At 45.8% G+C, this 27,146-nt stretch overlaps 1 protein-coding gene across 2 annotated transcripts in view; it reads right to left on the bottom strand.

Moving 5' to 3' along the window:
- tpra1 (transmembrane protein, adipocyte asscociated 1) overlaps positions 1 to 27,146 on the bottom strand; it is a 79,547-nt gene that overhangs the window by 33,012 nt on the left and 19,389 nt on the right. For both annotated transcript variants that reach the window (XM_078209970.1, XM_078209971.1), the window contains exons 2-3: positions 24,446 to 24,666; positions 7,968 to 8,100 (exon numbers count right to left, since the gene is read on the bottom strand). In XM_078209970.1, the coding sequence (XP_078066096.1) occupies positions 7,968 to 8,100; positions 24,446 to 24,654 (342 nt within the window). In that variant the 5' untranslated portion in view covers positions 24,655 to 24,666. The remainder of the gene's footprint in view (positions 1 to 7,967; positions 8,101 to 24,445; positions 24,667 to 27,146) is intronic.

The raw sequence follows: 27,146 nt of genomic DNA on the forward strand, positions 1-27,146 counted from the left end.
GCAGAGACAGCAAGATGCTACCATAGATACAAGTCCCTTATCATTAAAAAAGCCACCCATTCAAATCACAAATATCTGACGCTGGGGAACTTTTGTCCAGAGGGTGGGCCTAGCACCTGTTCCTTCATGAACTGCTTCACTTCCCAACATTGTTTATTCTCCCGTTGGTGGGAAATGTCTCACTCCTTACCTAATCAAATTGACAACAATAGAAAATTCCAGACAGGCATATGGAATTTCCTCGCAGAATGCTCAGTTAACTCTTTCACGTGCACAGAGTGACTTCTTAAAACAATCTGCTGATTCATTTGGTGGCAGGTTTGGTTGTGTAGGCCAGTACTTATTGTCCATCCCTAATTGCCATTTAGATAGTGGTGGTGAGATGCCTTCTGAACCACTGCAGTCCCTGTGGTAGGTACACCCATAGAATCAAATCCCTAAAGTGCAGAAGGAGGCCATTCGGATATAGAGTCTGCACCGACCACAATCCCATCCAGGCCCTATTCCTGCAACCCCACATATTTACCCCGCTAATCCCCCGACACTAGGGTCAAGTTAGCATGGCCAATCAACCTAACTAGCATGTCTTTTGGACTGTGGGAGGAAACTGGAGCACCCAGAGGAAACCACGCAGACGCAGGGAGAATGTGCAACCTCCACACAGACTCGAGGCCGGAATTGAACCAGGGTCCCTGGCGCTGTGATGCAGCAGTGCCAACCACTGTGCCACCGTGCTGTTAGAGAGGGAGTTCCAGGATTTTGACCCAGTGACAGTGAAGGAACAGCAGTATATTTCCAAGTCAGGATGGTGTGTGACCTGGAGGAGAACTTCAGGTGGTGGTGTTCCCATGTGTCTTCTACTCTTCTCTTTTGAGGTGGCTGATGTCACGGGTTTGGAAGGTGCTGTAGAACGAACCTTGGTGAGTTACTGCAGTGCATCTTGTGGCACTCTGTGCGTCGGTAATGGAGGGAGCGGATATGGAAGGTGGTGAATGTGTTGTCAAGGGCTGCTTTGTCCTGGATGGTGTCAAGCTTTGTGTGTTGCTGGAGCTGCGCTTACCCAGACAAGTGGAGTGAATTTCCTCACACTCCTTACTTGTGCCTTTTAGACACTGGATAGGCTTTGGAGAGTCAGGGGATGAGTTACTCAATGTAGAATTCCTAGCCTGTGACTTATCCTAGTAGCCACAGTATTTAAGTTTATTTACTAATGTCATTAACACTGCAATGAAGTTACTGTGAAAATCCCCTAGTCGCCACACTCTGGCGCCTGTTCGGGCACACTGAGGGAGAATTTAGCATGGCCAATCCACCTAACCAGCACATCTTTCAGATTGTGGGAGGAAACCCACGCAGACACGGGGAGAACGTGCAAACTCCACACAGACGGTGACCCAAGCCGGGAATCGAACCTGGGTCCCTGGTGCTGTGAGGCAGCAGTGCAAATCACCGTGTCGCCTTTCCCTCATCACTCACCATACGCCTGAATTCTCTTAATGCCTAGCAATTTATTAACGTCAGCCTTGATTGAATAGAAGGCTCTCTGGGATACAGAATTCCAAATATTCACAGCCCTGAGTGCAGAAATTTCCCCTGAGCTCAGTCCTTTATCCTGAGACTCTGAGCCTAGTTCCAGACTCTGCGACCAGAGGGAGCAGCTTCTCAGTACCTCCTCCCCAATCGAGCCCTCTCCGAATCTCATACATTTCACTGAGATCCCACATCATTCTTCTAAACACCGAAGATTATAGACCCATTTTACTCAATAATAATTATACTGCACTGCAGCTGCGGCAGTCAGTGTCCTATTTATACGGCTCTCTTGTGAAGTGTGTGCTCCAAGGCACTCTCAGAACCATCTGTTCCCACAAGCTTCCAGCTACTTGCCACTTCATTTCCACATCCAGATCTAACCGCTCTCTTTTTGGCCCCCCACACAGTTGCAATGCATCATAAACACCACTTCTTTTTGATTTTAAATTTGACAGTCTTCAGTTCCCAACCACCGTAAATCAAACTGCTGTTCCATTATTGTAGTCCACAATCTCTGCTGTTACCATTTACACATCCTCTGGGCACATCCATCTCTTTCTTATTATCCCATTTAACGGCCCCTGTCAATGAATCACAAACATTCATTTCACTTTTATTGGGTGTGGGCATCACCAGCAAGGCCAACATCCCGAGTGGTCCTCGAGAAGGTGGTGGGTGAGTCGCCTTCTTGAACCCGCTGCAGTCCATGTGATGTAGGTACACCCAAAAAGTGCTGTTGGAGAGGGAGTACCAGGTTTTCGACTCAGTGAAGGAACGGTCGATGCATTTCCGAGTCGGGATGGTTTGGAGAGTCAGTCACAGAGTCAGAGTTTTACAGCACAGAAAGAGACCCTTCAGCCCATCACATCAGCTGGCAAAACACCTACCTATTCTCATCCCATTTTCCTGCACTTCATCAACAGCATTGTACGCTGTGGCGTTTCAAGTGCTCCTCTAAATGCTTCTTAAATGTTGTGAGGGTTCCCGCCTCTACCACCCTTTCGGGCAGCGAGTTCCAGATTCCCACCACCCTCTGGGTGAAAAAGTTTTTCCTCAAATCCCCTCAATCTTCTGCCCCTGACCTTAAATCTAAGCCGCCCTGTTAATATCCGTCTACTCAAGGGTAAGGTTTCTTCCTATCTAACCTATGTCCCCCATAATTTTGTATACCTCAAATCAGGCCCCCCCTCCGACGTCTCTGCTCTATCCAGCCTCTCTTCATAGCTGAAACGCTCCAGTCCAGGCAACATCCTGGTGAATCTCCTCTGCACCCCCTCCAGTGCAATCACATCCTTCCTATAATGTGGCGACCAGAACCGCACACAGTGCTCTAGCTGTGGCCTAACCAGCATTTTATACAGCTCCATCATAACCTCCCTGCGCGGGTGCCGTCATCTCACGTGAGGGCACCGTCCACCAGGTGCACGGTGCATGCTCTTGCAGCTCAGCCAGCATTTTCTACCTGGTGCGCTGCGGGAAGGGGTGTCCCGAGGCATGGTACATTGGGGAAACTATGCAGACGCTGCGACAACGGATGAATGAACACCGCTCGACAATCACCAGGCAAGACTGTTCTCTTCCTGTTGGGGAGCACTTCAGCGGTCACGGGCATTCGGCCTCTGATATTCGGGTAAGCGTTCTCCAAGGCGGCCTTCACGACACACGACGGCGCAGAGTCGCTGAGCAGAAACTGATAGCCAGGTTCCGCACACACGAGGACGGCCTCAACCGGGATATTGGGTTCATGTCACACTATTTGTAACCCCCACAGCTTGCCTGGACCTGCAAAGTTTCACTGGCTGTCTTGTCTGGAGACAATACACATCTTTTTAGCCTGTCTTGATGCTCTCTCCACTCACGTTGTTTGTATCTTAAAGACTTGATTAGCTGTAAATATTCGCATTCCAACCATTATTCATGTAAATTGAGTCTGTGTCTTTATATGCCCTGTTTGTGAACAGAATTCCCACTCAGCTGAAGAAGGGGCTTGGAGCTCCGAAAGCTTGTGTGGCTTTTGCTACCAAATAAACCTGTTGGACTTTAACCTGGTGTTGTTAAACTTCTTACTGTGTTTACCCCAGTCCAACGCCGGCATCTCCACATCATGACTTATATTGTGTACCTCAGCTAATAAAGGCAAGGATCCCATATGCTTTCTTAACTACCTTTAGGGGAGACGGTGATGTAGTGTTATTGATACTGGTCCAGTAATCCAGAGACCCAGGGTAGTCTCTGGGGACCCAGGTTCAAATCCCACCGTGGCGGATGGTGAAATCTTAAATCGAATAAAGATCTGGAATTAAAAGTCTAACCAGCGACCCCCTCATCCCATGCAAAAATAGATATCTACCTGTCCTGCTGCAAGTCCCGGAACTTGTAGCTGGTGATGTTCCCAGGTATCTGCTGCCCTCGTCCTTCTAGGGTTTAGAAGGTGCTGTCAGTGGAGACTTGGTGAGTTGCTGCAGGGCATCTTTTCGATGTTATACACTGCAGCCACAATGCTGCGTCAGTGAAGATGGCGGATCGGGTGCCGACCAAGAGGGCTGCTTTGTCTTGGATGGTGTTCAGCTTCTTGAATGTTGTTGGACCCGCCCTCATCCAAGCAAGTGTAAAGTATTCCATCACATTCCGGACTTGTGGAATACTCTCCACTTTCCTCTCCCCGTCTCTGTCCTTGCTTATAAACGTTAGATCGCTAATTGCTTCCGGTTCTGATGAAAGGCATTGACTGAAATGTTATTCCTGGTTTCACTCTCCACAGACACTTACCGTTTCCATTTCAGGATTTTCAGCCTCTGTAGTATTTTGCTTTAGTTCACAGACTCGGGCATTTTTTATCATTTCAGCAGATGTCCCTGACTTTACAGCTGCTTTTCTATTGAGTTCTGAAGGCTACTTGTGCCGTCAGCCACAATGGCCTCCCTGGTGGCCAGTTTGAGACGGAGAAGGTTTACATTGGAACCAACAAGCATGCTGGAGCCAGGCATCGTGAAGCAATGGCCCAAACAATCCTCTTCGAGGCTATCGTCAAGGCAAGAGAGGCGTCTCAGGAAATAACCACACACAGAAAAGGGTGGTATAAAAACTAAAGAACATAAGAGCTAGGAGCAGGAGTAGGCCATCTGGCCCCTCGAGCCTGCTCCGCCATTCAGTAAGATCATGGCTGATCTTTCTGTGGACTCAGCTCCACTTACCCACCCACTCACCATAACCCTTAATTCCTTACTGTTCAAAAATGTATCTATCCTTGCCTTAAAAACATTCAATGAGGTAGCCTCAACTGCTTCACTGGGCAGGGAATTCCACAGATTCACAACCCTTTGGGTGAAGAAGTTCCTCCTCAACTCAGTCCTAAATCTGCTGCCCTATATTTTGAGGCTATGTCCCCTACCTAGCTCTAGTTTCACCTGCCAGTGGAAACAACTTCCCTGCTTCTATCTTATCTATTCCCTTCATAATCTTATATGTTTCTATAAGATCTCCCCTCATTCTTCTGAATTCCAATGAGTACAGCCCCAGTCTACTCAGTCTCTCCTCATAAGCCAACACTCTCAACTCCAGAATCAACCTAGTGAATCTCCTCTGCATTTCCTCCAGTGCCAGTACATCCTTTCTCAAGTAAGAAGACCAAAACTGTATGTTATCAAGACACTTTTTTGAAAAAACAACTTGTTTTGCCCTTGGTAAACCAGAAAGGGAAGGGGGGTTTCTGACGAAACGTCACTAGAGCTGAAGCATTAACTGTTTCTTTCTCCACGGAGTATTTTCAGTTTTTATTTCAGATTTCCAGTATCTGCAGTGTTTTGCTTTTAGTAAGGTAAAACAGCGGGTGTGAGGAGTTTGACTTCCTCTCGCTCTCTCTTTCTCAACCTTTGACTCCCCATCTCTCTTTCTTGATCTGTGTCAGGTTCTCCATCACAGTCAACAATTTGGAGCACCATTCTGGAATTTTAGAGAGGTCAACTCAAATCTTTAATGATGTTGCCAGTGTCTCACTGGGTAGCACTCGCAGCTCAGAAGGCAGTGACATTAAGTACCTCTCTAGAGACTGGGGCCCATAATCCAGACTGATGCTCCCAGTGCAATACTGCAGTCAGGAGTGTCGTCTTCTGGACAAGTTATTAAACCAAAGCCCTATCTGACCTCTCCAGTAGATGCACCAAAGTGCTTTATCACCAATGAAGTGCTTTTCAAGTGTAGTCACTGTTGTAATCAGTGGTGGATTAACTACCACCCGGACCCCTAGGCTGAGCTTTAGTAAGGCCCCCTGACCTTGCCCCCTGCCCCACCCTTCATTGAATAGAATAAAGTGACGTTAGATAACTTATATCATTGTACTATGTATAATGTACTACACGTATAATATAAAGTTATATGAATCAATCACAGCCCTTTTATTCATTTATTTTTCATTTTCTTTACATTTGTACTTTAAAAAGCTTCCGTGTTTTTTGGTTTACAAAAATGTCGATAACAGCATGTAAATCAACAGATCGAAGCATGTCTGATTCAATGTGCGTGAGTGCCAGGTGACCAAGTTTCTCATCGCTCATTGTTGAGCGCAAATAGATTTTGATCCTCTTCAGTGCCAAAAATGAACGCTCACCTGAACAGTTAGTGATTTTTTTTTCTCTCGGGCCCCCCTCCCTTCCGGGCCCCTAGGCTCAAGCCTACTCAGCCTAATGGTTAATCTGCCACTGGTTATAACGTAGGAGATGGGACAGTCAATCTGTCCACAGCAAGCTCCTATAAACAGCAAGAAAATAACACACAAACCAGCCTCCCATCCATTGACTCTGTCTATACTTCCCGCTGCCTTGGACAAGCGACCAGTATAATTAACGACCCCACACACCCCGGACATTCTCTCTTCCACCTTCTTCTGTCAGGAAAAAGATACAAAAGTCTGAGGTCACGAACCAACCGACTCAAGAACAGCTTCTTCCCTGCTGCCATCAGAATTTTGAATGGACCTACCTCACACTAAGTTGATCTTTCTCTACATCCTAGTTATGACTGTAACACTACATTCTGCACTCTGTCCTTTCCTTCTCAATGAACGATATGCTTTGTCTGTATAGCGCGCAAGAAACAATACTTTTCACTGAATATTAATACATGCGACAATAATAAATCAAATCAAAAAAGTGACCAATCTATTTTAATGATGATGGTTAAGGAATATATGTTGACCAGGATATCATAAGAATGCAAATAAAAAGAGAAAATGTTGAAAAAAACTAAACAAGTCTGGCAACATCGGTGCAGAGAGAAGCAGAGTTAACATTTCAAATCTAATACAGCTTCATCAGAAACATTCACCAGGAGAACTCCCCTACCCTTAGAATCATAGAAACCCTACAGTGCAGAAAGAGGCCATTTGGCCCATCGAGTCTGCACCGACCACAATCCCACCCAGGCCCTATCCCCACATCCCTACATGTTTTACCCTGCTAATCCCTCTAACATAGGCATCCCCGGACTCTAAGGGGAAATTTTTAGCATGGCCAATCAACCTAACCCGCACATCTTTGGACTGTGGGAGCAAACCCCCGCAGACACGGGGCGAATGTGCAAACTCCACACAGACAGTGACCCAAGCCGGGAATCGAACCCAGGTCCCTGGAGCTGTGAAGCAGCAGTGCTAACCACTGTGCTACCGTGCCGCCCACAATGGAATAACACCATAGGATCTGCCCATCTTCAGTGGGCAGACTGGATATCCTTTCCATACCTCATCCAGAACTCAGCAAATATGACAGAGTCACACTCAGAAGCCTAGATAACATGCTTAAACCATTGAAGTGGATTTTTGGAGGTAATCGTCAAAGCAGCTGAAGGCATAGCCGGCAACCAGCGGGGAGGGGGAGACACACAAGAGGTCATTATCAGAGGAACGCAGTACCAATGTTGCCAATGCAGCGGAGTTAAAAGGTGGGAGGGGGGTGGGTAGGGTGGCTGAGAAACGTGGAAAGTAGAAAGAAGAGATTACCTTTATGGAGAAAGTAGACGTGGAGCGGATGCTTCCTCTTGTGGGGCATTCTGGGACGAGAGGTCATAGTCTGAGGATAAGGGTTAGCAAATTTAAAACAGAGTTGAGGAGAAACTACTTCTCCCAAAGGGTTGTGAATCTGTGCAATTCGCTGCCCCAAAGTGCGGTGGATGCTGGGACAGTGAGTAAATTTGAGGAGTTAGACAGATTTTTAATTGGGAATGGGTTGAAGGGTTATGGGGAGAAGGCAGGAAAATGGAGATAAGGGGCATATCAGCCATGATCGAATGGCAGAGCGGACTCAAAAGGACCGAATGGCCTAATTCTGCTCCTATATCTTATGAACCTGAAGCAATCTATGCAGCAGCTCAAATGTTTCTGAATGGATTCCGATTGCCAGAATATCTTGTGGTTATTTTGTAATCACTGCTCGAAAACTTACCAGTATATAGAATGTAGTGAAGATGGGACTAGATGTAGCCCGAATCTTTGCTCTCGCTGATGGAAGCTTCCAGAGCAGAAACCCAAAGAAAAGCACATTGGGGATGAGCAGGAAGACATCCCAGAATCGAACTCTGTTTTGGAAATGGGAGGTGAGAAGAAAACTCATTAGAAAAGATGTGAAACACTGGCACACAAGTGACTTTCCAACAACAACTTGTACTTGCAGAGCAAAACATCCCAAGGTGCAGCGCTGGAGCATTAGCAAATTAAGGTTGACACGGAGCTACATCTGAAGATATTCAGACAATTTGATCAAAGAGATAGGGTTTAAGAAGCATCTTGAGAGCGCGAGAGGTTTAAGGAGGGAACTCCAGAACTCAAGGCTCCGCCAAGTCAATGTGGGGGCAACAGCGGTGGGGCAAAGGAAAGTGGGGATATGCAGAGAACAAAATTGGGGGAGTACAGACGTTGCAGAGCGTTGTAGGGCTGGAGGCAATTGGAGGGGCGAAACTGTGGAAGGATTAAATACGGACTTCTTTATTTCTGTCAGACTTAAAAATAAAATTAAAATATTATAGCAGCATTGAGCGGCAGAGTGGACTCGAGGGGCCGAACAGCCTACTCTCTTGAAGGAACATCCAGTACTTCTCATTACTACCCTGACCCCTGTCAAGATTGATGTAATGCTCATGGGCTTGCAAAAGGCATTTGATAAAGTGCCACATAACAGGCTTCTCAGCAAGGTTGAAGCACATGGAATGAAAGGAACAGTGGCAGCACGGATACCAAATTGGCGGAGTGATAGGAAGCAGAATAGTGGCGAACAGTTGTTTATGGGAGTGTAAGGAGGTATACAGCGAGGCTCCCCCTGTAGATCTCCCAGAAGGAACTCTTCAGTAATAGGCAATAAAATAAAACAAGACTTACTCCAATTTATAAATCAAAGAAAAAGGTTTTAATAAAGAAACTTCATTACTGCAACACTGGAGACCTCAACCTGGGCCATTCCAAGCTCCCATAAACCCCAGCAGCTTCTTATTTATACTGAGTCAACTGACTATTTTGTCATTGGTTACATAGTTTACTGGGTCAGCTGACCCTTACAGCACGTTATCATCGGACACATGACAACAGATCCAATGTTATCATTGGTTACATTCTAACACCCCCCCAGGCCCACTACTAACACCACAGCTAATCTTGATCAATAATGACGCAGATCTGAGTGCACAGGGCACAAAGTCAAAATTTGCTGCTGTCATAGAATCCTACAGTGCAGAAGTAGGCCATTCGGCCCATCGAGTCTGCACCAACAACAATCCCACCCAGGCCCTACCACCTTGACCCCACATTTTTACCTTGCTAGTCCCCCCGACACTATGGGGCAATTTAGCATGGCCAATCAACCTAACTCGCACAGCTGTGGACCAAACTTGAAAGTATTGTGAACAGTGAGGAGGACAATAAAGAGACTTCAAGGGGACATGGACAAGCTGATGCATTGAGCAGACACATAGCAGGTGTAATTAGAATGATAGAATTTTACAGTACAGGAGGCCATTCAGCCCATCACATCTGCACCAGATCCCAAAACAGCTACCGAGCCAGTCCCATTCTCCAGCCCTGTAACTCTGTAGCCCTCTCAATTCATCACTTTCAAATATGTATCCAGCTCTCTATGGAATCTGCCTCCACCACCCTCCTAGGCAGCCATTCCAAATCCCAACAACCAAGAAATTTCTCCCCCTAGTTCTCTTGCTGGCCATCTTGAAATGGTGATCCCGAGTCACTGATAGACCAACGAGTGGAAATACAATATCTCCTTTACCCTGTCAAAATCATTCATCATTCAGGACACCTCAATAAGGTCACTTCTTAATCTTCTCTGCTCCAAGGAGAACAAGCCCAATTTCTCTAATCTTTCCTTGTATCTAAAATTCTTCATTCCTGGCATAATTCTCGTAAATCTCCTTTGCACTCTCTCCAGGGCTTGAACATCCTTCCTGAAATAAGGTGCCCAGAACTGAATACAATGCTCCAAATGTGGTCTGACCAATGATTTGTAGGAGGTGTAGCATCACTTCCTTGCTTTTATACTCCAAGCCTCTATTTCTAAACCTAAGGATCCTATCAACCTTCTTAACAACTGTTTCAACTTGTCTGGCTACCTTCAGAGAATAACGCACCTGAACCCAGAGGTCCCTCTGCTCTTGTACTCCTCTCCAAGTTGTACCATTGAGCCTGGATTGTCACCCCATGTTTCTTCCACAAAAATTCATCAGCTCACATTTCAATGTATTGAAATTCATCTGCCAGGTTTCTGCCCATTTGGCCAACTTGTCAATGCCCCTCTGAAGTCGCTCAGCATCGTCCTCACAATTCACTATTCTCTGCAAATTTCGAAATTTTACCCTCAACACCCATCTCTAAATTGTTTATATAAATCAGAAAAGGTAAGGGTCCCAACGCTGGTCCCAAAGGAACACGACTTTCAATTCATCTTTGCTATGTCCACCATGACTCTCACCAACTTTTACAGTTAGAAAGCATTCTTTCTGGATGCATCACAGCTTGGTATGGCTCCTGCTCTGCCCAAGACCGCAAGGAACTACAAAAGATCGTGAACGAAGCCCAGTCCATCACTCAAACCGGCCTCCCACCCACTGACACGGTCTACACTTCCTGCTGACTCGGAAAAGCAGCCAGCATAATCAAGGACCCCACGCACCCTGGACATACTCTCTTCCACCTTCTTCTGTTGGGAAAAAGATACAAAAGTCTGAGGTCACGTACCAACCAACTCAAGAACAGCTTCTTCCCTGCTGCTGTCAGACTTTTGAATGGACCTACCTCACATTAAGTTGATCTTTCTCTCCACCCCTAGCTATGACTGTAATCTGTATCCACTCCCTTCCTTCTCTCTGAATGGTATGCTTTGTCTGTATAGTGCGCAAGAAAAAATACTTTTTACTATATACCAATACATGTGACAATAAATCAAACAATCTCCAGTTTGAGAAATGCCCATCTATACCCTCTGTTTCTTATCTCTTTGCCAACTTCTAATCCATGCTGCCAAGGACCCATCAATCCCAAACATTTCTAATTTGCTAATCAACCTGCCATGTGGCACCGTATCAAATGCTTTCTGAAAGTCCAAGGACACGACATCCACAGCACTACCCTCATCCACTGCCTGTGTCACCTCGTCAAAGAACTCAGTTAAATTGACCTGCCCTTGGCAAAGCCATGTTGACTGTCTAGTTTTAAATAGTTATCTTGTCCCGTATTATCAGTTTTCCCACTATTGATGTCAAGCTGACAGGTCAGTAGTGGGAAAACGAGTTTAAATGGGAGAAGAGCAAAATGATATATTTTGGTAAGAAGAATGAATAAAGACAAATGTAAAACAAAGGGAATAACCCTAACCAGGGACCTGGGTGTATATGTGCACAAATCAGTCAAAGTGGGAGAGCAAGTTGAGAAAGTGCTTAGAAAAAGCAAAGAGGGTCCTGAGCTTTTCAAATGAAGGCACTGAATACAGAGGCAAGGTAGTAATGGTCAACATTTTATAGAGCACTGTCCAGCCTTAACAGGAGTACCGTATGGGTGCTGCAATTTGGGAATATGTGAATGCTAAAGATTTATAAGTGTTATGATTTGCGTTAGAAACTCCAAAGTGTTTTATGGATCATAAGTTTTGCATTTGGCTGGGATAAGCATGAGTTGGTTCACTTCAGGTATGATTCAAGTGACGCACTCGGGAGCTTTTATCAAACAAAGTTTATTTAAGAATGTGGTTAAGATGCATATTAAGAAAATTAGCAAGAACTTTTATCAATTACAAACAATCATGATAATGTATAACCCTTAACAAAGATCTCTACAATGTTCCAATCAAAACAATCCCATAGACAAAAGACCCTTTTCACAGGTCTAACACAGCACAGACTAATGCTCATGTGATACTAGGATCGAGGCCGTTAGTTAAATTCTGCAGTCAAATGCTCTTGAGGCTCAGAACAGTTTGAAGACAAGACAGCTTTCCAAAGCCCCAGAGATACTCTGGTGCAGCCCCCAACAACAGCAGGTTTTCACCCTTCAGGAAAAGGAGATCTGGTTTTCAGCTAACCAACAGAATTTTCAAAACAACAGGGAGAGGGAGAAAACACTTTTTTTAAAACCTTGTTGTTCCTTCTAAAGCTAAAAACTCAAACCTGCAGCTCCAAACAGAAACCCCTGTCACCTGACCTGCCCACAATTTGTTTCTCCTTCCCAACAATGACATCACCCAAGGCTGTGAGCATGAATTTTAAAAACTCTTAAAGGTACACTAACATCACACAAGACAGGGATGAGGAACTTGGGTGGCGTGAACATACTGAAGAAGCTGGGGCTGTTCTCCTTGGAGGAGAGTGTTGAGAGGAGATTTGATACAAGTGTTCAAAATCATGTGGTGTCAAAACAAAGTAGAGAGAGAGAGAGAGACTGCTCCTTTTGCAGAGCGTGAATGGCACAAGAACCAAAGACAACATGAGGAACAACATTTTTGTTTTCACGCAGTGATCTCCAATAGATTGCCTGGGGGCAGTGGAGAAAAATTCAATCCTGGCTTTCAAAAGGCTGGTGGATAATGGAACGAGAGGAGTCACTCTTCCTGAGTGTTAATATGAACACGAGGCCAAAGGGTCACCTTCTGTAACGCCTCTACTTTCTCAGAAGACTAAGGAAATTTGGCATGTCAGCCATGACTCTCACCAACTTTTACAGATGCACCATAGAAAGCATTCTTTCTGGTTGTATCACAGCTTGGTATGGCTCCTGCTCTGCCCAAGACCGCAAGGAACTACAAAGGATCGTGAATGTAGCCCAATCCATCACGCAAACCAGCCTCCCATCCATTGACTCTGTCTATGCTTCCTGATGCCTCAAAGCAGCCGGCATAATTAAGGACCTCACGCACCCCGAGCATCCTCTCTTCCACCTTCTTCCGTCGGGAAAAAGATACAAAAGTCTGAGATCACGTACCAACCGACTCAGGAACAGCTTCTTCCCTGTTGCTGTCAAGACTTTTGAATGGACCAACCTCGCATTAAGTTGATCTTTATCTACACCCTAGCTATGCATTTTGGTAGATTGAACCAGGGCAGGACTTATTCAGTTAATGGTAGGGCATTAGGGAGAGTTACAGAACAAAGATCTAGGGGTACATATTTATAGCTCCTTGAAAGTGGAGTCACGGGTGGACAGAGTGGTGAAAAAGGCATTCGGAATGCTTGGTTTCGTCAGTCAGAACATTGAATACAGGACTTGTTGAAGTTGTACAAGACATTGGTAAGGCCACACTTGGAATACTGTGTGCAATTCTGGTCACCTTATTATAGAAAGGATATTATTAAGCTAGAAAGAGTGCAGAAAAGATTTACTCGGATGCTACCAGGACTTGATGGATTGAGTTATAAGGAGAGGCTGGATGGACTGGGACTTTCTTCTCTGGAGCGTAGGAGGCTGAGGGGTGATCTTATAAAGGTCTATAAAATAATGAGGGGCACAGATCAGCTAGATAGTCAATATCTTTTCCCAAAGATAGGGGAGTCTAAAACTAGAGGGCATAGGTTTAAGGTGAGAGGGGAGAGATAGAAAAGGGTCCAGAGGGGCAATTATTTCACACACAGGGTGGCGAGTGTCTGGAACAAGCTGCCAGAACTAGTGATAGAGGCGGGTACAATTTTGTCTTTTAAAAAGCACTTAGATAGTTACATGGGTACGATGGGTATAGAGGGATATGGGCCAAATGCGGGCAATTGAGATTAGCTTAGGGGTTTTTAAAAAAAAGGGCGGCATGGACAAGTTGGGCCGAAGGGCCTGTTTCCATGCTGTAAACCTCTGACTCTACGAACACTACATTCTACACTCTCTCCTTTCTTTTTCTATGAACAGTATGCTTTGTCTGAATAGCGCGCAAGAAACAATATTTTTCACTGTATACTGATACATGACAAAAACGGTTGATGAAGGAAGGGCCGTGGATGTCGTCTATATGGATTTCAGTAAGGCATTTGACAAAGTCCCACATGGCAGGTTGGTTAAGAAGGTTAAGGCTCATGGGATACAAGGAGAAGTGGCTAGATGGGTGGAGAACTGGCTTGGCCATAGGAGACAGAGGGTAGTGGTCGAAGGGTCTTTTTCCGGCTGGAGGTCTGTGACCAGTGGTGTTCCGCAGGGCTCTGTACTGGGACCTCTGCTATTTGTGATATATATAAATGATTTGGAAGAAGGTGTAACTGGTGTAATCAGCAAGTTTGCGGATGACACGAAGATGGCTGGAATTGCGGATAGCGAAGAGCATTGTCGGGCAATACAGCAGGATATAGATAGGCTGGAAAATTGGGCGGAGAGGTGGCAGATGGAATTTAATCCGGATAAATGCGAAGTGATGCATTTTGGAAGAAATAATGTCGGGAGGAGTTATACAATAAATGGCAGAGTCATCAGGAGTATAGAAACACAGAGGGACCTAGGTGTGCAAGTCCACAAATCCTTGAAGGTGGCAACACAGGTGGAGAAGGTGGTGAAGAAGGCATATGGTATGCTTGCCTTTATAGGACGGGGTATAGAGTATAAAAGCTGGAGTCTGATGATGCAGCTGTATAGAACGCTGGTTAGGCCACATTTGGAGTACTGCGTCCAGTTCTGGTCGCCGCACTACCAGAAGGACGTGGAGGCATTGGAGAGAGTGCAGAGAAGGTTTACCAGGATGTTGCCTGGTATGGAGGGTCTTAGCTATGAGGAGCGATTGGGTAGACTGGGGTTGTTCTCCTTGGAAAGACGGAGAATGAGGGGAGATCTAATAGAGGTATACAAGATTATGAAGGGTATAGATAGGGTGAACAGTGGGAAGCTTTTTCCCAGGTCGGAGGTGACGATCACGAGGGGTCACGGGCTCAAGCTGAGAGGGGCAAAGTATAACTCAGACATCAGAGGGACGTTTTTTACACAGAGGGTGGTGGGGGCCTGGAATGCGCTGCCAAGTAGGGTGGTGGAGGCAGGCACGCTGACATCGTTTAAGACTTACCTGGATAGTCACATGAGCAGCCTGGGAATGGAGGGATACAAACGATTGGTCTAGTTGGACCAAGGAGCGGCACAGGCTTGGAGGGCCGAAGGGCCTGTTTCCTGTGCTGTACTGTTCTTTGTTCTTTATGTGACAATAATAAATCAAAATATCATCCTGTGGTTCTTCCATTGTTGTAGCAATTCCTTACCAAAATCCACCATGTTGAAGAAAAAAAGTTTTACGTTCAAATAGCACCTTTCAGAACATCATGATGTTCCTAAGCCCCTCACAGCCAATTAAATGCGGAGTTTAGTCACTGAATATGACATAGGAAACACAAGACCCAATCTACACACAAGCTCCCACAAGCAGCTTTTCAAAAAATATTGATAGAGTGATAAATACTCTCAGGACTCTGGGGAAAATTCATCTGCTCTTTGAATTAGTGGTGTGGGGATATCTTACATCCACCCGAGAGGGGGGTCTCAGTTTAGCACCTCATCCAAAAGATGGCTCCTTCAACAGTGCAGAACTTCCTCAGTACTGCACTGGGAGAGTTAGCCTGTATTTTTGTGGTCATTGTACCCTTTGGTTGGGAAGGCAGAATCTTTTACAATGTAAAAACTAGGCCCCTTTGGTACTACAACTAACACGCAGGCACTCACACGCAATGGTAACAGGTTTGTTCCCTAATCTGACTTATGGGTCTCAATGTTCCCTCCCAAAAAAAAAAGTATATTTATTAGTGTCACAAGTAGGCTTACATTAACACTGCAATGAAGTTACTGTGAAAATCCCCCAGTTGCCATACTCCGGCACCTGTTCGGGTACACTGAGGGAGAATTTAGCATGGCCAATGCACCTAACCAGCACGTCTTTCGGACTGTGGGAGGAAACCCACGCAGACACGGGGAGAATGTGCAGACTCCGCACAGACAGTCACCCAAGCCGGGAATTGAATCCAGCTTCCTGGTGCTGTGAGGCTGCAGTGCTAACCACTGTGCCACCATGCCACTCACAAAGAGTCGTGATCAGCCTGGGATTTGTTGCTGATAAGTGTACATCACACATATGGTCAAGAGAGTCCGAATGTCAAGACAGGGACAGGAATACGACATCCTGCTTTTGCTGAGCAGCTAGTTAAATCTCACTGTTTGGTCTGTTGTGTGACGATTGAGAGCGGGGATGCTAGCAACTGAGAAATCACCATAAATTAGAGTCTTTAAGAGAAGTGGCAGGGTAACAAGTGGAATGCATGATCTAAAGCAATGCAGACCAAGAGTTAAAACCAAGTCTCCAAATCAAATGTGCATTCATCAGAAAATAACTGCTTTTTCCTGCATTGATAAACATTGAGATTCTAGGTTCAGTTTCTAAGAAGCGAACCATAAAGGCAATAGACAGTAGTCTTTAGGGAGTAGAATAGACAGTATTACAGTTGATAAGGAGGATGTGCAGGATATTCTGGAGGGTCTGAAAATAGATAAATCCCCTGGTCCGGATGGGATTTATCCAAGGATTCTCTGGGAGGCAAGAGAAGTGATTGCAGAGCCTCTGGCTCTGATCTTCAGGTCGTCATTGGCCTCTGGTATAGTACCAGAAGATTGGAGGTTAGCGAATGTTGTCCCATTGTTTAAGAAGGGGAACAGAGACTTCCCCGGGAATTATAGACCGGTGAGTCTCACTTCTGTTGTCGGCAAGATGTTGGAAAAAATTATAAGGGATAGGATTTATAGTTATTTGGAGAGTAATGAATTGATAGGTGATAGTCAGCATGGTTTTGTGGCAGGTAGGTCGTGCCTTACTAACCTTATTGAGTTTTTTGAGAAAGTGACCAAGGAGGTGGATGGGGGCAAGGCAGTGGACGTGGTATATATGGATTTTAGTAAGGCGTTTGATAAGGTTCACCATGGTAGGCTTCTGCAGAAAATGCAGATGTATGGGATTGGGGGTGATCTAGGAAATTGGATCAGGAATTGGCTAGCGGATAGGAAACAGAGGGTGGTGGTTGATAGTAAATATTCATCATGGAGTGCGGTTACAAGTGGTGTACCTCAGGGATCTGTTTTGGGGCCACTGCTGTTTGTAATATTTATTAATGATCTGGATGAGGGTATAGTTGGGTGGATTAGCAAATTTGCTGATGACACCAAAGTCGGTGGTGTGGTAGACAGTGAGGAAGGGTGTCGTAGTTTGCAGGAAGACTTAGACAGGTTGCAAAGTTGGGCCGAGAGGTGGCGGATGGAGTTTAATGCGGAGAAGTGTGAGGTAATTCACTTTGGTAGGAATAACAGATGTGTTGAGTATAGGGCTAACGGGAGGACTTTGAATAGTGTGGAGGAGCAGAGGGATCTAGGTGTATGTGTGCATAGATCCCTGAAAGTTGGGAATCAAGTAGATAAGGTTGTTAAGAAGGCATATGGTGTCTTGGCGTTTATTGGTAGGGGGATTGAATTTAGGAGTCGTAGCGTTATGTTGCAACTGTACACAACTCTGGTGCGGCTGCACTTGGAGTACTGTGTGCAGTTCTGGTCCCCACATTACAGGAAGGATGTGGAGGCTTTGGAGAGGGTGCAGAGGAGGTTTACCAGGATGTTGCCTGGTATGGAGGGGAGATCCTATGAGGAGAGGCTGAGGGATTTGGGATTGTTTTCGCTGGAAAGGCGGCGGCTAAGAGGGGATCTTATTGAAACATATAAGATGATTAGAGGTTTAGATAGGGTGGATAGTGATAGCCTTTTTCCTCTGATGGAGAAATCCAGCACGAGGGGGCATGGCTTTAAATTGAGGGGGGGTAGTTATAGAACCGATGTCAGGGGTAGGTTCTTTACCCAGAGGGTGGTGAGGGATTGGAATGCCCTGCCAGCATCAGTAGTAAATGCGCCTAGTTTGGGGGCGTTTAAGAGATCCGTAGATAGGTTCATGGACGAAAAGAAATTGGTTTAGGTTGGAGGGTCACAGTTTTTTTTTTAACTGGTCGGTGCAACATCGTGGGCCGAAGGGCCTGTTCTGCGCTGTAATGTTCTATGTTCTATGTTCTATGTTCTAGTGTTTGAGCTTTGCAATTCAGCATGGTTTTCCGTGGCCTCCTGGGATATTACAACACAAATTAATTCAAATATTCATTAAAGGAAGTTGCGTTTGGAGAAAGAATCATGTTGAGGGCAATTTGATTCAATTAGCACGTGGGCTGGTTTATTAAACATCTGCTCACCAAGATAAACCCATCGCCATTCCCCCACTCAGAATAGCACAGCTAGGGAAATGTGTGATCAAGGCATGGTACTGAGTTCTAAAGGCCACGAGAGGGTAGCACTCAGGATGGTACAATTGGCTTCAAATGCCCAAATCAACATTAGGTGATACCCCATGATTAAAATTGGGGTTTGTAAACAAGAGGAGTTGCTGAACATTAAACTAACTGTTTCAATGACTTTCTCAAGTTAATCTTTCTCTATACCCTAGCTCTGACTGTAACACTACATTCTGCTTTCCTTCTCTATGAATGGTATGCTTTGTCTGTATAGCGCGCAAGAAACAATACTTTTCACTGCAAACTAATACATAGAACATAGAACAGTACAGCACAGAACAGGCCCTTCGGCCCACGATGTTGTGCCGAGCTTTATCTGAAACCAAGATCAACCTATCCCACTCCCTATCATCCTGGTGTGCTCCATGTGCCTATCCAATAACCGCTTAATGTTCCTAAAGTGTCTGACTCCACTATCACTGCAGGCAGTCCATTCCACACCCCAACCACTCTCTGCGTAAAGAACCTACCTCTGATATCCTTCCTATATCTCCCACCACGAACCCTATAGTTATGCCCCCTTGTAATAGCTCCATCCACCCGAGGAAATAGTCTTTGAACGTTCACTCTATCTATCCCCTTCATCATTTTATAAACCTCTATTAAGTCTCCCCTCAGCCTCCTCCGCTCCAGAGAGAACAGCCCTAGCTCCCACAACCTTTCCTCATAAGACCTTCCCTCCAAACCAGGCAGCATCCTGGTAAATCTCCTCTGCACTCTTTCCAGCGCTTCCACATCCTTCTTATAGTGAGGTGACCAGAACTGCACACAATATTCCAAATGTGGTCTCACCAAGGTCCTGTACAGTTGCAGCATAACCCCACGGCTCTTAAACTCCAACCCCCTGTTAATAAAAGCTAACACATTATAGGCCTTCTTCGCAGCTCTATCCACTTGAGTGTGACAATAATAAATCAAATCAAACTTTCAGTGAGTTAACATATTGGTGGAAGAACATTATAGGGGCCCCGAATGGGATATATGGTTCCACGGCCATTCGATAAGATAATGGCTGAATGTTTCTATCAAATCTACTTTACTGTCCTCAAATCAATCAATCTCTGTCTTGAAGATACAGAAGGACTGAGGATCCGCAGCTCTCGGGTAGAGAATTCCAAATCATCACGACCCTTTGGATGAAGACATTTTTCTTCATTTACGCTCCAAGTGGCTGACCCTTTATCCTGAGACTAATGTTTCCTGATTCTAGACCTGGCAGAGCGAACAGCCTCTCAGCAACTACCCTATCAAGTTGTCGAGAGAGCAAATGTTTTCTGTTTTGTAACAGCCCCAGGTCCTTCGTTCAGTCTTCATTGCGTAACCAAATCATGGAAAGAAGTCTCACAGCACCAGGTTGAAGTCCAACAGGTTTATTTGGTAGCACGAGCTTTCGGAGCGCTGCTCCTTCATCAGGCGAGTGGAGAGTTGGGTTCACAAACAGGGCATATATAGATACAGACTCAATTACAAGACAATGGTTGGAATGCAAGTCTTAACAGGTAATCACGTCTTTACAGGCGCAGACAATGTGAGTGGAGAGAGGGTTAAGCACAGGTTAAAGGGGTGTGAATTGTCCCAAGCCAGGGCAGTTAGTAGGATTTTGCAAGCCCAGGCAAGTCGTGGGGGTTACAGATAGTGTGACATGAACCCAAGATCCCGGTTGAGGCTGTCCTCATGTGTGCGGAACTTGGCTATCAGTTTCTGCTCAGCGATTCTGCGCCGTCGTGTGTCTTGAAGGCTGCCTTGGAGAACGTTTACCCGAAGATCAGAGGCTGAATGCCCGTGACTACTGAAGTGTTCCCCGACAGGAAGGGAACACTCCTGCCTGGTGATTGTCAAGCGGTGTTCATTCATCCGTTGTCGTAGCGTCTGCGTGGTCTCGCCTCAGGACACTCTTTTCTGCAGCATATCAGGTAGACAACATTGGCCGAGTCGCAAGAGTAGGTACCGTGTACCTGGTGAATGATGTTCTCACATGAGATGCAGCATCCGTGTCGATGATCCGGCACGTCTTGCAGAGGTTGCTGTGGCAGGGTTGTGTGGTGTTGTGGTCACTGTTCTCCTGAAGGCTGGGTAGTTTGCTGTGTACAATGGTCTGTTTGAGGTTGTGCGGTTGTTTGAAGGCAAGAAGTGGGGGGGTGGGGATGGCCTTGGCGAGATATTCGTCTTCATCAATGACATGTTGAAGGCGCCGAAGAAAATGCCGTAGCTTCTCCACTCCGGGGAAGTACTGGACGACGAAGGGTACTCTGTCCACCGTGTCCCGTGTTTGTCTTCTGAGGAGGTCAGTGCGGTTTTACTAACTGTCCTGGCTTGAGACAATTTAGACCTCTTTAACCTGTACTTGACCCTCTCTCCACTCGCATTGTCTGCACCTGTAAAGACTTGATTACCTGTTAAGACTCACATTCCATCCATTATCTTGTAATTGAGTCTGTGTCTCTTTCTGCCCTGTTTGCGAACCCAACTCTCCACTCACCTGATGAAGGGGCAGCACTCTGAAAGCTCGTGATTCCAAATAAATCTGTTGGACTTCAACTCGGTGTTGTGAGACTTCTTACTGTGCCCAGCCCAGTCCAATGCCAGCATCTCCACATCATGGTAACCAAATAATAGAATCCTATAGTGCAGAAGGAGGCCATTTGGCCCATTGAGTCTGCATCGACCACAGTCCCACCCACACCCTATCCCCATAACCCCAATCATTTATCCTAGCTAGTCCCCTGACACTAAGGGGCAATTTAACATGGCCAATCCAACTAACCCACACATCTTCGGACTGTGGGAGGAAACTCACGCAGACATGGGGAGAAAGTGCAAACTTCACACAGACAGTGACCCAAGCCAAGAATCGAAGCTGGGTCCTTGGCGCTGTGAGGCAGCAGTGCTAACCACTGTGCCACCATACCACCCTTTCTCCTAACATGTTATCACTTGACCACAAGGTGGTACGGTGGCAGAGTGTTGGAACTGCTGCCTCACAGCACCAGGGACGCAGGTTCGATTCTGGCCTTGGGCGACTGTCTGTGTAGAGTTTGTACATTCTCCCCGTGTCTGCCTGGGTTTCCTCCGAGTGCTTCAGTTTCCTCCCACAGTTCAAAGATGTGCAGGTTTGGTGGAGGGGCCATGGTAAATGCACAGGTTAGGGTGGGGTGGGTAGGCCTTGGTGAGGTGCTGTTTAGGAGAGCCAGGGAAGACCCAATGGGCTGAATGGCCTCCTTCTTAAAAAAAAGAGCAATATTCCCCTTCCCACCTAACCCCGAGTACGTCATCTAAATATCTGGAAGGGCATCACAATGCAATGGTTTTTAGATTGCTGACTATTCTTCACCCCAATGCAGTTCAAGGACAAGGGAATATACAGATGTTTGATCAATAAAAACTTAACATAAGAAATAGGAGCAGGTGAAGACCATTGTCAATCTTATATACATTTTCCTAATCTATCCCTATTGCCCTCTATTCCCTTAGTATCCAAAATTTACATATCTTTTAACTTGAATATATTCAATGACTGAGCGTCCACACTAATACAGTGCATGCAGTGCCTGTGGGATGAAGGTCAGCCACTCACAAGCACAGAACACATTCAGGCTTCTCCCCACTATTAGTCCAGGGTCAGACAGTACAAAGTTTCCAAAACATAGCAGTGTCAGCTTGTTCGGTGGTTAAGCCATTAACTATCATTCAGTTCACAGTTCCACTATTGTCTTTTTTAGGTGTACAACACTCTGGATGTTCCCCATGCTCGTGTACTCGCTCTGATTCTCTGTATCCTTTAACCCCTCATCTCTTTAGATTCTTTACCAACCACCGAGAAATCTCCTCAGTAATGCACTGCTCATAAACGTGCAATAAATATCCAACGGCAACACAAGTCAATGCTAACTTGCTGTGGGTAGGATTTTCCTTACTCCTGCAAAGTTCAACTCTTCAAAACAAAAAATTACAGTTGCTATTGCTCACATGAAAGGGAAATAGTAACACAATACCACCATGGATATTAACTTTCAAAGTCACAGAATAATAAAACTGCTCAGTTTGGAAACCTAGCTCACTCAGTCAAATTACGATGGATTCATAGAATCCCTACAGTGCAGAAGGAGGCCATTCCACCATCGAGTCTGCATCAACAACGATCCCACCCAGGCCCTACCCCTGTAACCCCACGTATTAACCCTGCTAATCCCCCTAAGGGGCAATTTAGCATGGCCAATCCACCTAACCTGCAAATGTTTGGACTGTGGGAGGAAACTAGAGCACCCAAAGGAAACCCATGCAGACACAGAGAGAGCTTGCAAACTCCACACAGTCACCCGAGGCCAGAATCGAACCCAGGTCCCTGGTTAAGGTAGCAGTGCTAACCACTGTGCCGCCCTTCCTTAAACTAACTTTGCTGAGAATGTGGTAATTGGCTATACGTGGCTTTTTTTTCTATTCGTTCACAGGACACTGGCTCGGTCAGATTTATTGCCCATCCAAAATTGCCCTTGAACAGAGTGGCTTACTCAGCCATTTAAGAGTCTGGAGTCACATCATGATGAAGTCTTAAAGCGCATCAAGGTGGATAAATCCCCGGGACCTGATGAAATGTATCCCAGGACGTTGTGGGAGGCTGGGGAGGAAAGTGCGCATCCCCGTAACAGAGATATTTGAATCATCAACAGCCACAGGTGAGGTGCCTGAAGATTGGAGGGTAGCAAATGTTGTGCCTTTGTTCAAGAAGAGCTGCAGGGAAAAGCCTAGGTACTACAAAACTGGATACAAAATTGGCATGATGACCGAAGACACAGTGGTTGTAGAGGATTGTTTTTCAAATTGGAGGCCCATGATTAGCAGCGTGCCTCAGGGATTGGTACTGGGTCCATTGTCGTTTACATTAATGATTTGGATGAGAATTTAGGAGGCGTGGTTAGTAGGTTTGCAGGTGATACCAAGATTGGTAGCGTAATGGACAGTGAAGAAGGTTATCTAGGATTGCAACAGGATCTTGATCAATTGGGCCAGTGGGCCAATGAATAGCAGATGGAGTTTAACTTAGATAAATATGAAGTGATGCATTTTGGTAGATCAAATCGGGGCAGGACTACTCAGTTAATGGTAGGGCGTTGGGGAGAGTGATAGAACAAAGATCTAGGGGTCCAGATTCATAGCTCCTTGAAAGTGGAGTCACAAGTGGACAGGGTGGTGAAGAAGGCATTCGGCATGCTTGGTTTCATTGGTCAGAACATTGAATACAGGAGTTGGGACATCTTGAAGTTGTACAAGACATTAGTAGGGCCACACTTGGAATACCGAGTACAGTTCTGGTCACTATTATAGAATGGATATTATTAAACTAGAAAGAGTGCAGAAAAGATTTACTTGGATGCTACCGAGACTTGATGGTTTGAGTTATAAGGAGAGGCTGGATAGACTGGACTTTTTCCCTGGAGCATAGGAGGCTTAGGGGTGATCTGATAGAGGTCTCTAAAATAATGAGGGACATAGGTAAGACAGATAGTCAACATCTTTTCCCAAAGGTAGGGGAGTTTAAAACGAGGGTATAGGTTTAAGGTGAGAGGGGAGAGATACAAAAGTGTCCAGAGGGGCAATTTTTTCACACAGAGGGTGGTGAGTGTCTGGAACGAGCTGCCAGAGGTAGTAGTAGAGGCGGGTACAATGTTGTCTTTTAAAAAGCATTTAGACAGTTACAGGGATATGGGCCAAATGCAGGCAATTAGGACTAGCTTAGTGGTAAAAACTGAGTGCATGGACAAGTTTGGCCAAAGGGCCTGTTTCCATGCTGTAAACTTCTATATAGAGTCACATGTAGGCCAGACCCGGTAAGGACGGCAGATTTCCTTCCCTAAAAGGACATTAGTGAACCAGATGGGTTTTTAAAACAACAATTGACAATAGTTTCATTGTCACCATTACTGAGACTAGCTTTGCAGCAGCTGCCATGGTGGGATTGGAACCCTTGTCCCCAGAACATTGACCTGAGCCTCTGAATTTCAAGCCCAGTGACATTAGCACCATGCCATGACCTCTCCATCCTGAGCCATCGCCCAGTAAACAATAAAAAAAAAGGGAAGACTGGCAACAAAAAGAATAAAGACTTTACCGAGATTCACCGATGTCTTCGTACAGCACTAAGAGGCATTGGTGTGGTTGGGTAATGTTGGTTGCTGTGCCAGCAGTTGTTGTGGTGGTCCACCATGGCACCGGGGCTGTGGTGCTGGTGCCCATGGACATGGTCGAGTTCTCATGCACAGTCGTGCTCGAGTTACTGTAATCTGCAAATCGTACCACGGACGAAACAGACCCCTTCATCGCGACTTGATCCTGTCAGAAACAAAAAGGGGAAACAGGTTTTTCAACAAAGGTCAACAATTAGCAGGTCACCCCGGTCAAAGTCTCTCTTTGGTAAAAATAATCCTTTTCAAAGCACAGAGAATAGAGCAGAACTGGGAAGTGCTGTAAATAATGGCAGCAGACATCAAGAAGATAGTGACAGGCAAACACTTGAGAAATTGAAATTCAGTGCAGTGGAGCTCGAAGCAATTTTTCTCAGAAGAATAGGGAGAGAAGATGTAAACTAAATGGAACAACTTTAAAAGGTGCGCATAAACAGGGACCTGGGACCTTTGGTGCATAAATATGTGAAAACGGCCAGACAATAAACCATATGAGATCCTTGGCTCCTGCATGGAGTACGAAAGACAGGAAATTGTGCTATATAAAACATTAGTTTGCTCCAAGCTGGGGTATTGTGTCCAAGTCTGAGAACCACACTTCCTGAAGGGTCCAAAGGCTTGAGAGAGAGTATGGAAGAGATTTGCCAAAACGGTTCCAGGGAGGAGGGATTATGGTTACACAGATAAACTAGGATTGTTCTCCTCAAAGAAGCAAAGACTCAGGAGATTTCATGAAGGGTTTAGATAAGACTAAATAAAGAGAAAGAGTTTCCAATGGTTCGGAAACATCTTTACACGATGAGTAGTTAAGGCTTGCAAGGCATTGTCTAATGGGGTAGTATGCACTGGTTCAATCACAGCTTTCAAAATGGAATTTTGAAAGCTGTGGCACGGTAGCACAGTGGTGAGCAGTGCTGCTTCACAGCTCCAGGGACCTGGGTTCGATTCCCGGCTTGGGTCACTGTCTGTGCGGAGTCTGCATATTCTCCTCGTGTCTGCGTGGGTTTCCTCCCACAGTCCAAAGATGTGCGGGTTAGGTTGATTGGCCATGCTAAAATTGCCCTTAGTGTCCTGAGATGCGTAGGTTAGAGGGATTAGTGGGTAAATATGTAGGGATATGCCTGGGTGGGATTGTGGTCGGTGCAGACACGATGGGCCGAATGGCCTCTTTCTGTACTGTAGGGATTCTATGAATTGGATGGAAAGTACTTGAAGGGGAAAATATTGTAGAGATATGGGGGGCAAAAAGCAGGTGCATGGGCTGTCACACTTTGAAAGAGCTGGCACAAAACTAATGAGCCAAATGGCCTCATATTGTGATCTAAGTTATATTATCTTATCAGTCTAAGTAATCGAATACATTGGAATGTAGCTCACCAGAGTCTTGCCTTTAGTCCCTGATCTCGGCTGAGCGCTGAGACACAGGTTTAGGGTGCTGGGGTGTAGGTACAGGGGAGATGTTTGGGGTAAGTTTTTCACACAGAGGATGGTGGGCGAGTGGAATCGGCTGCCGTCAGTGGTGGTGGAGGCAAACTCAATAGGGTCTTTTAAGAGACTCCTGGATGAGTACATGGAGCTTAATAGGATGGAGGGTTATAGGTAGGTCTAGAAGGTAGGGATGTGTTCGGCACAACTTGTGGGCCGAAGGGCCTGTTTGTGCTGTAGTTTTTCTATGCTTCTAACAACAAGTGTTTTCAGCACTCACCTGGGGAGTACAAGGCATCCCAGTGCTGATACATTCAAGGATTCTCCTGTGGAAAATGCACATGTCTATGAAGGAGACAAAGAACAAAGAACAGTACAGCACAGGAAACAGGCCCTTCGGCCCTCCAAGCCTGTGCCGCTCCTTGGTCCAACTAGACCAATCGTTTGTATCCCTCCATTCCCAGGCTGCTCATGTGACTATCTAGGTAAGTCTTAAACGATGTCAGCGTGCCTGCCTCCACCACCCTACTTGGCAGCGCATTCCAGGCCCCCACCACCCTCTGTGTAAAAAACATCCCTCTAATATCTGAGTTATACTTCGCCCCTCTCACCTTGAGCCCGTGACCCCTCGTGAATGTCACTTCTGATCTGGGAAAAAGCTTCCCACCGTTCACCCTATCTATCCCCTTCATAATCTTGTACACCTCTATTAGATCTCCCCTCATTCTCCGTCTTTCCAGGGAGAACAACCCCAGTTTACCCAATCTCTCCTCATAGCTAAGACCCGTGATTAAGACTGATGAACACTGCAAAAGCTCACTTAGAAATAATTCGAGGGGTGCTGAGGAAATGTTTCAATTCCATCATTCCTGTGCTCGCGGTCCTGTATTGGCTCCTGATCCAGCAACCCTCAGATACTAAAGCAGCCCCTGTCTAAATGCAGCAAGACCTGGACAATATCCAGGCTTGGGCATACAAGTGGCAAGTAACATTCATGCCACGCAGTGCTAGGTAATGACCATCTCCAACAAAGAGGATCCAACCATCTCCCCTTGACATTCAAAGGCATTACCATCGCTCAATCCCCCACAATCAACATCCTGGGTCTAAGTATTCCCAATTTCCTTCACTCCACAACTGGCAGCCGTACTTTCCATTGTCTAAGCCCCAATATCTGGCAATTCCTTCCACAAGGTCTTGGTT

The sequence above is a fragment of the Mustelus asterias genome, chromosome 3, assembly GCF_964213995.1.
Source record: "Mustelus asterias chromosome 3, sMusAst1.hap1.1, whole genome shotgun sequence".
NCBI classification, from domain to species: Eukaryota; Metazoa; Chordata; class Chondrichthyes; order Carcharhiniformes; family Triakidae; genus Mustelus; species Mustelus asterias.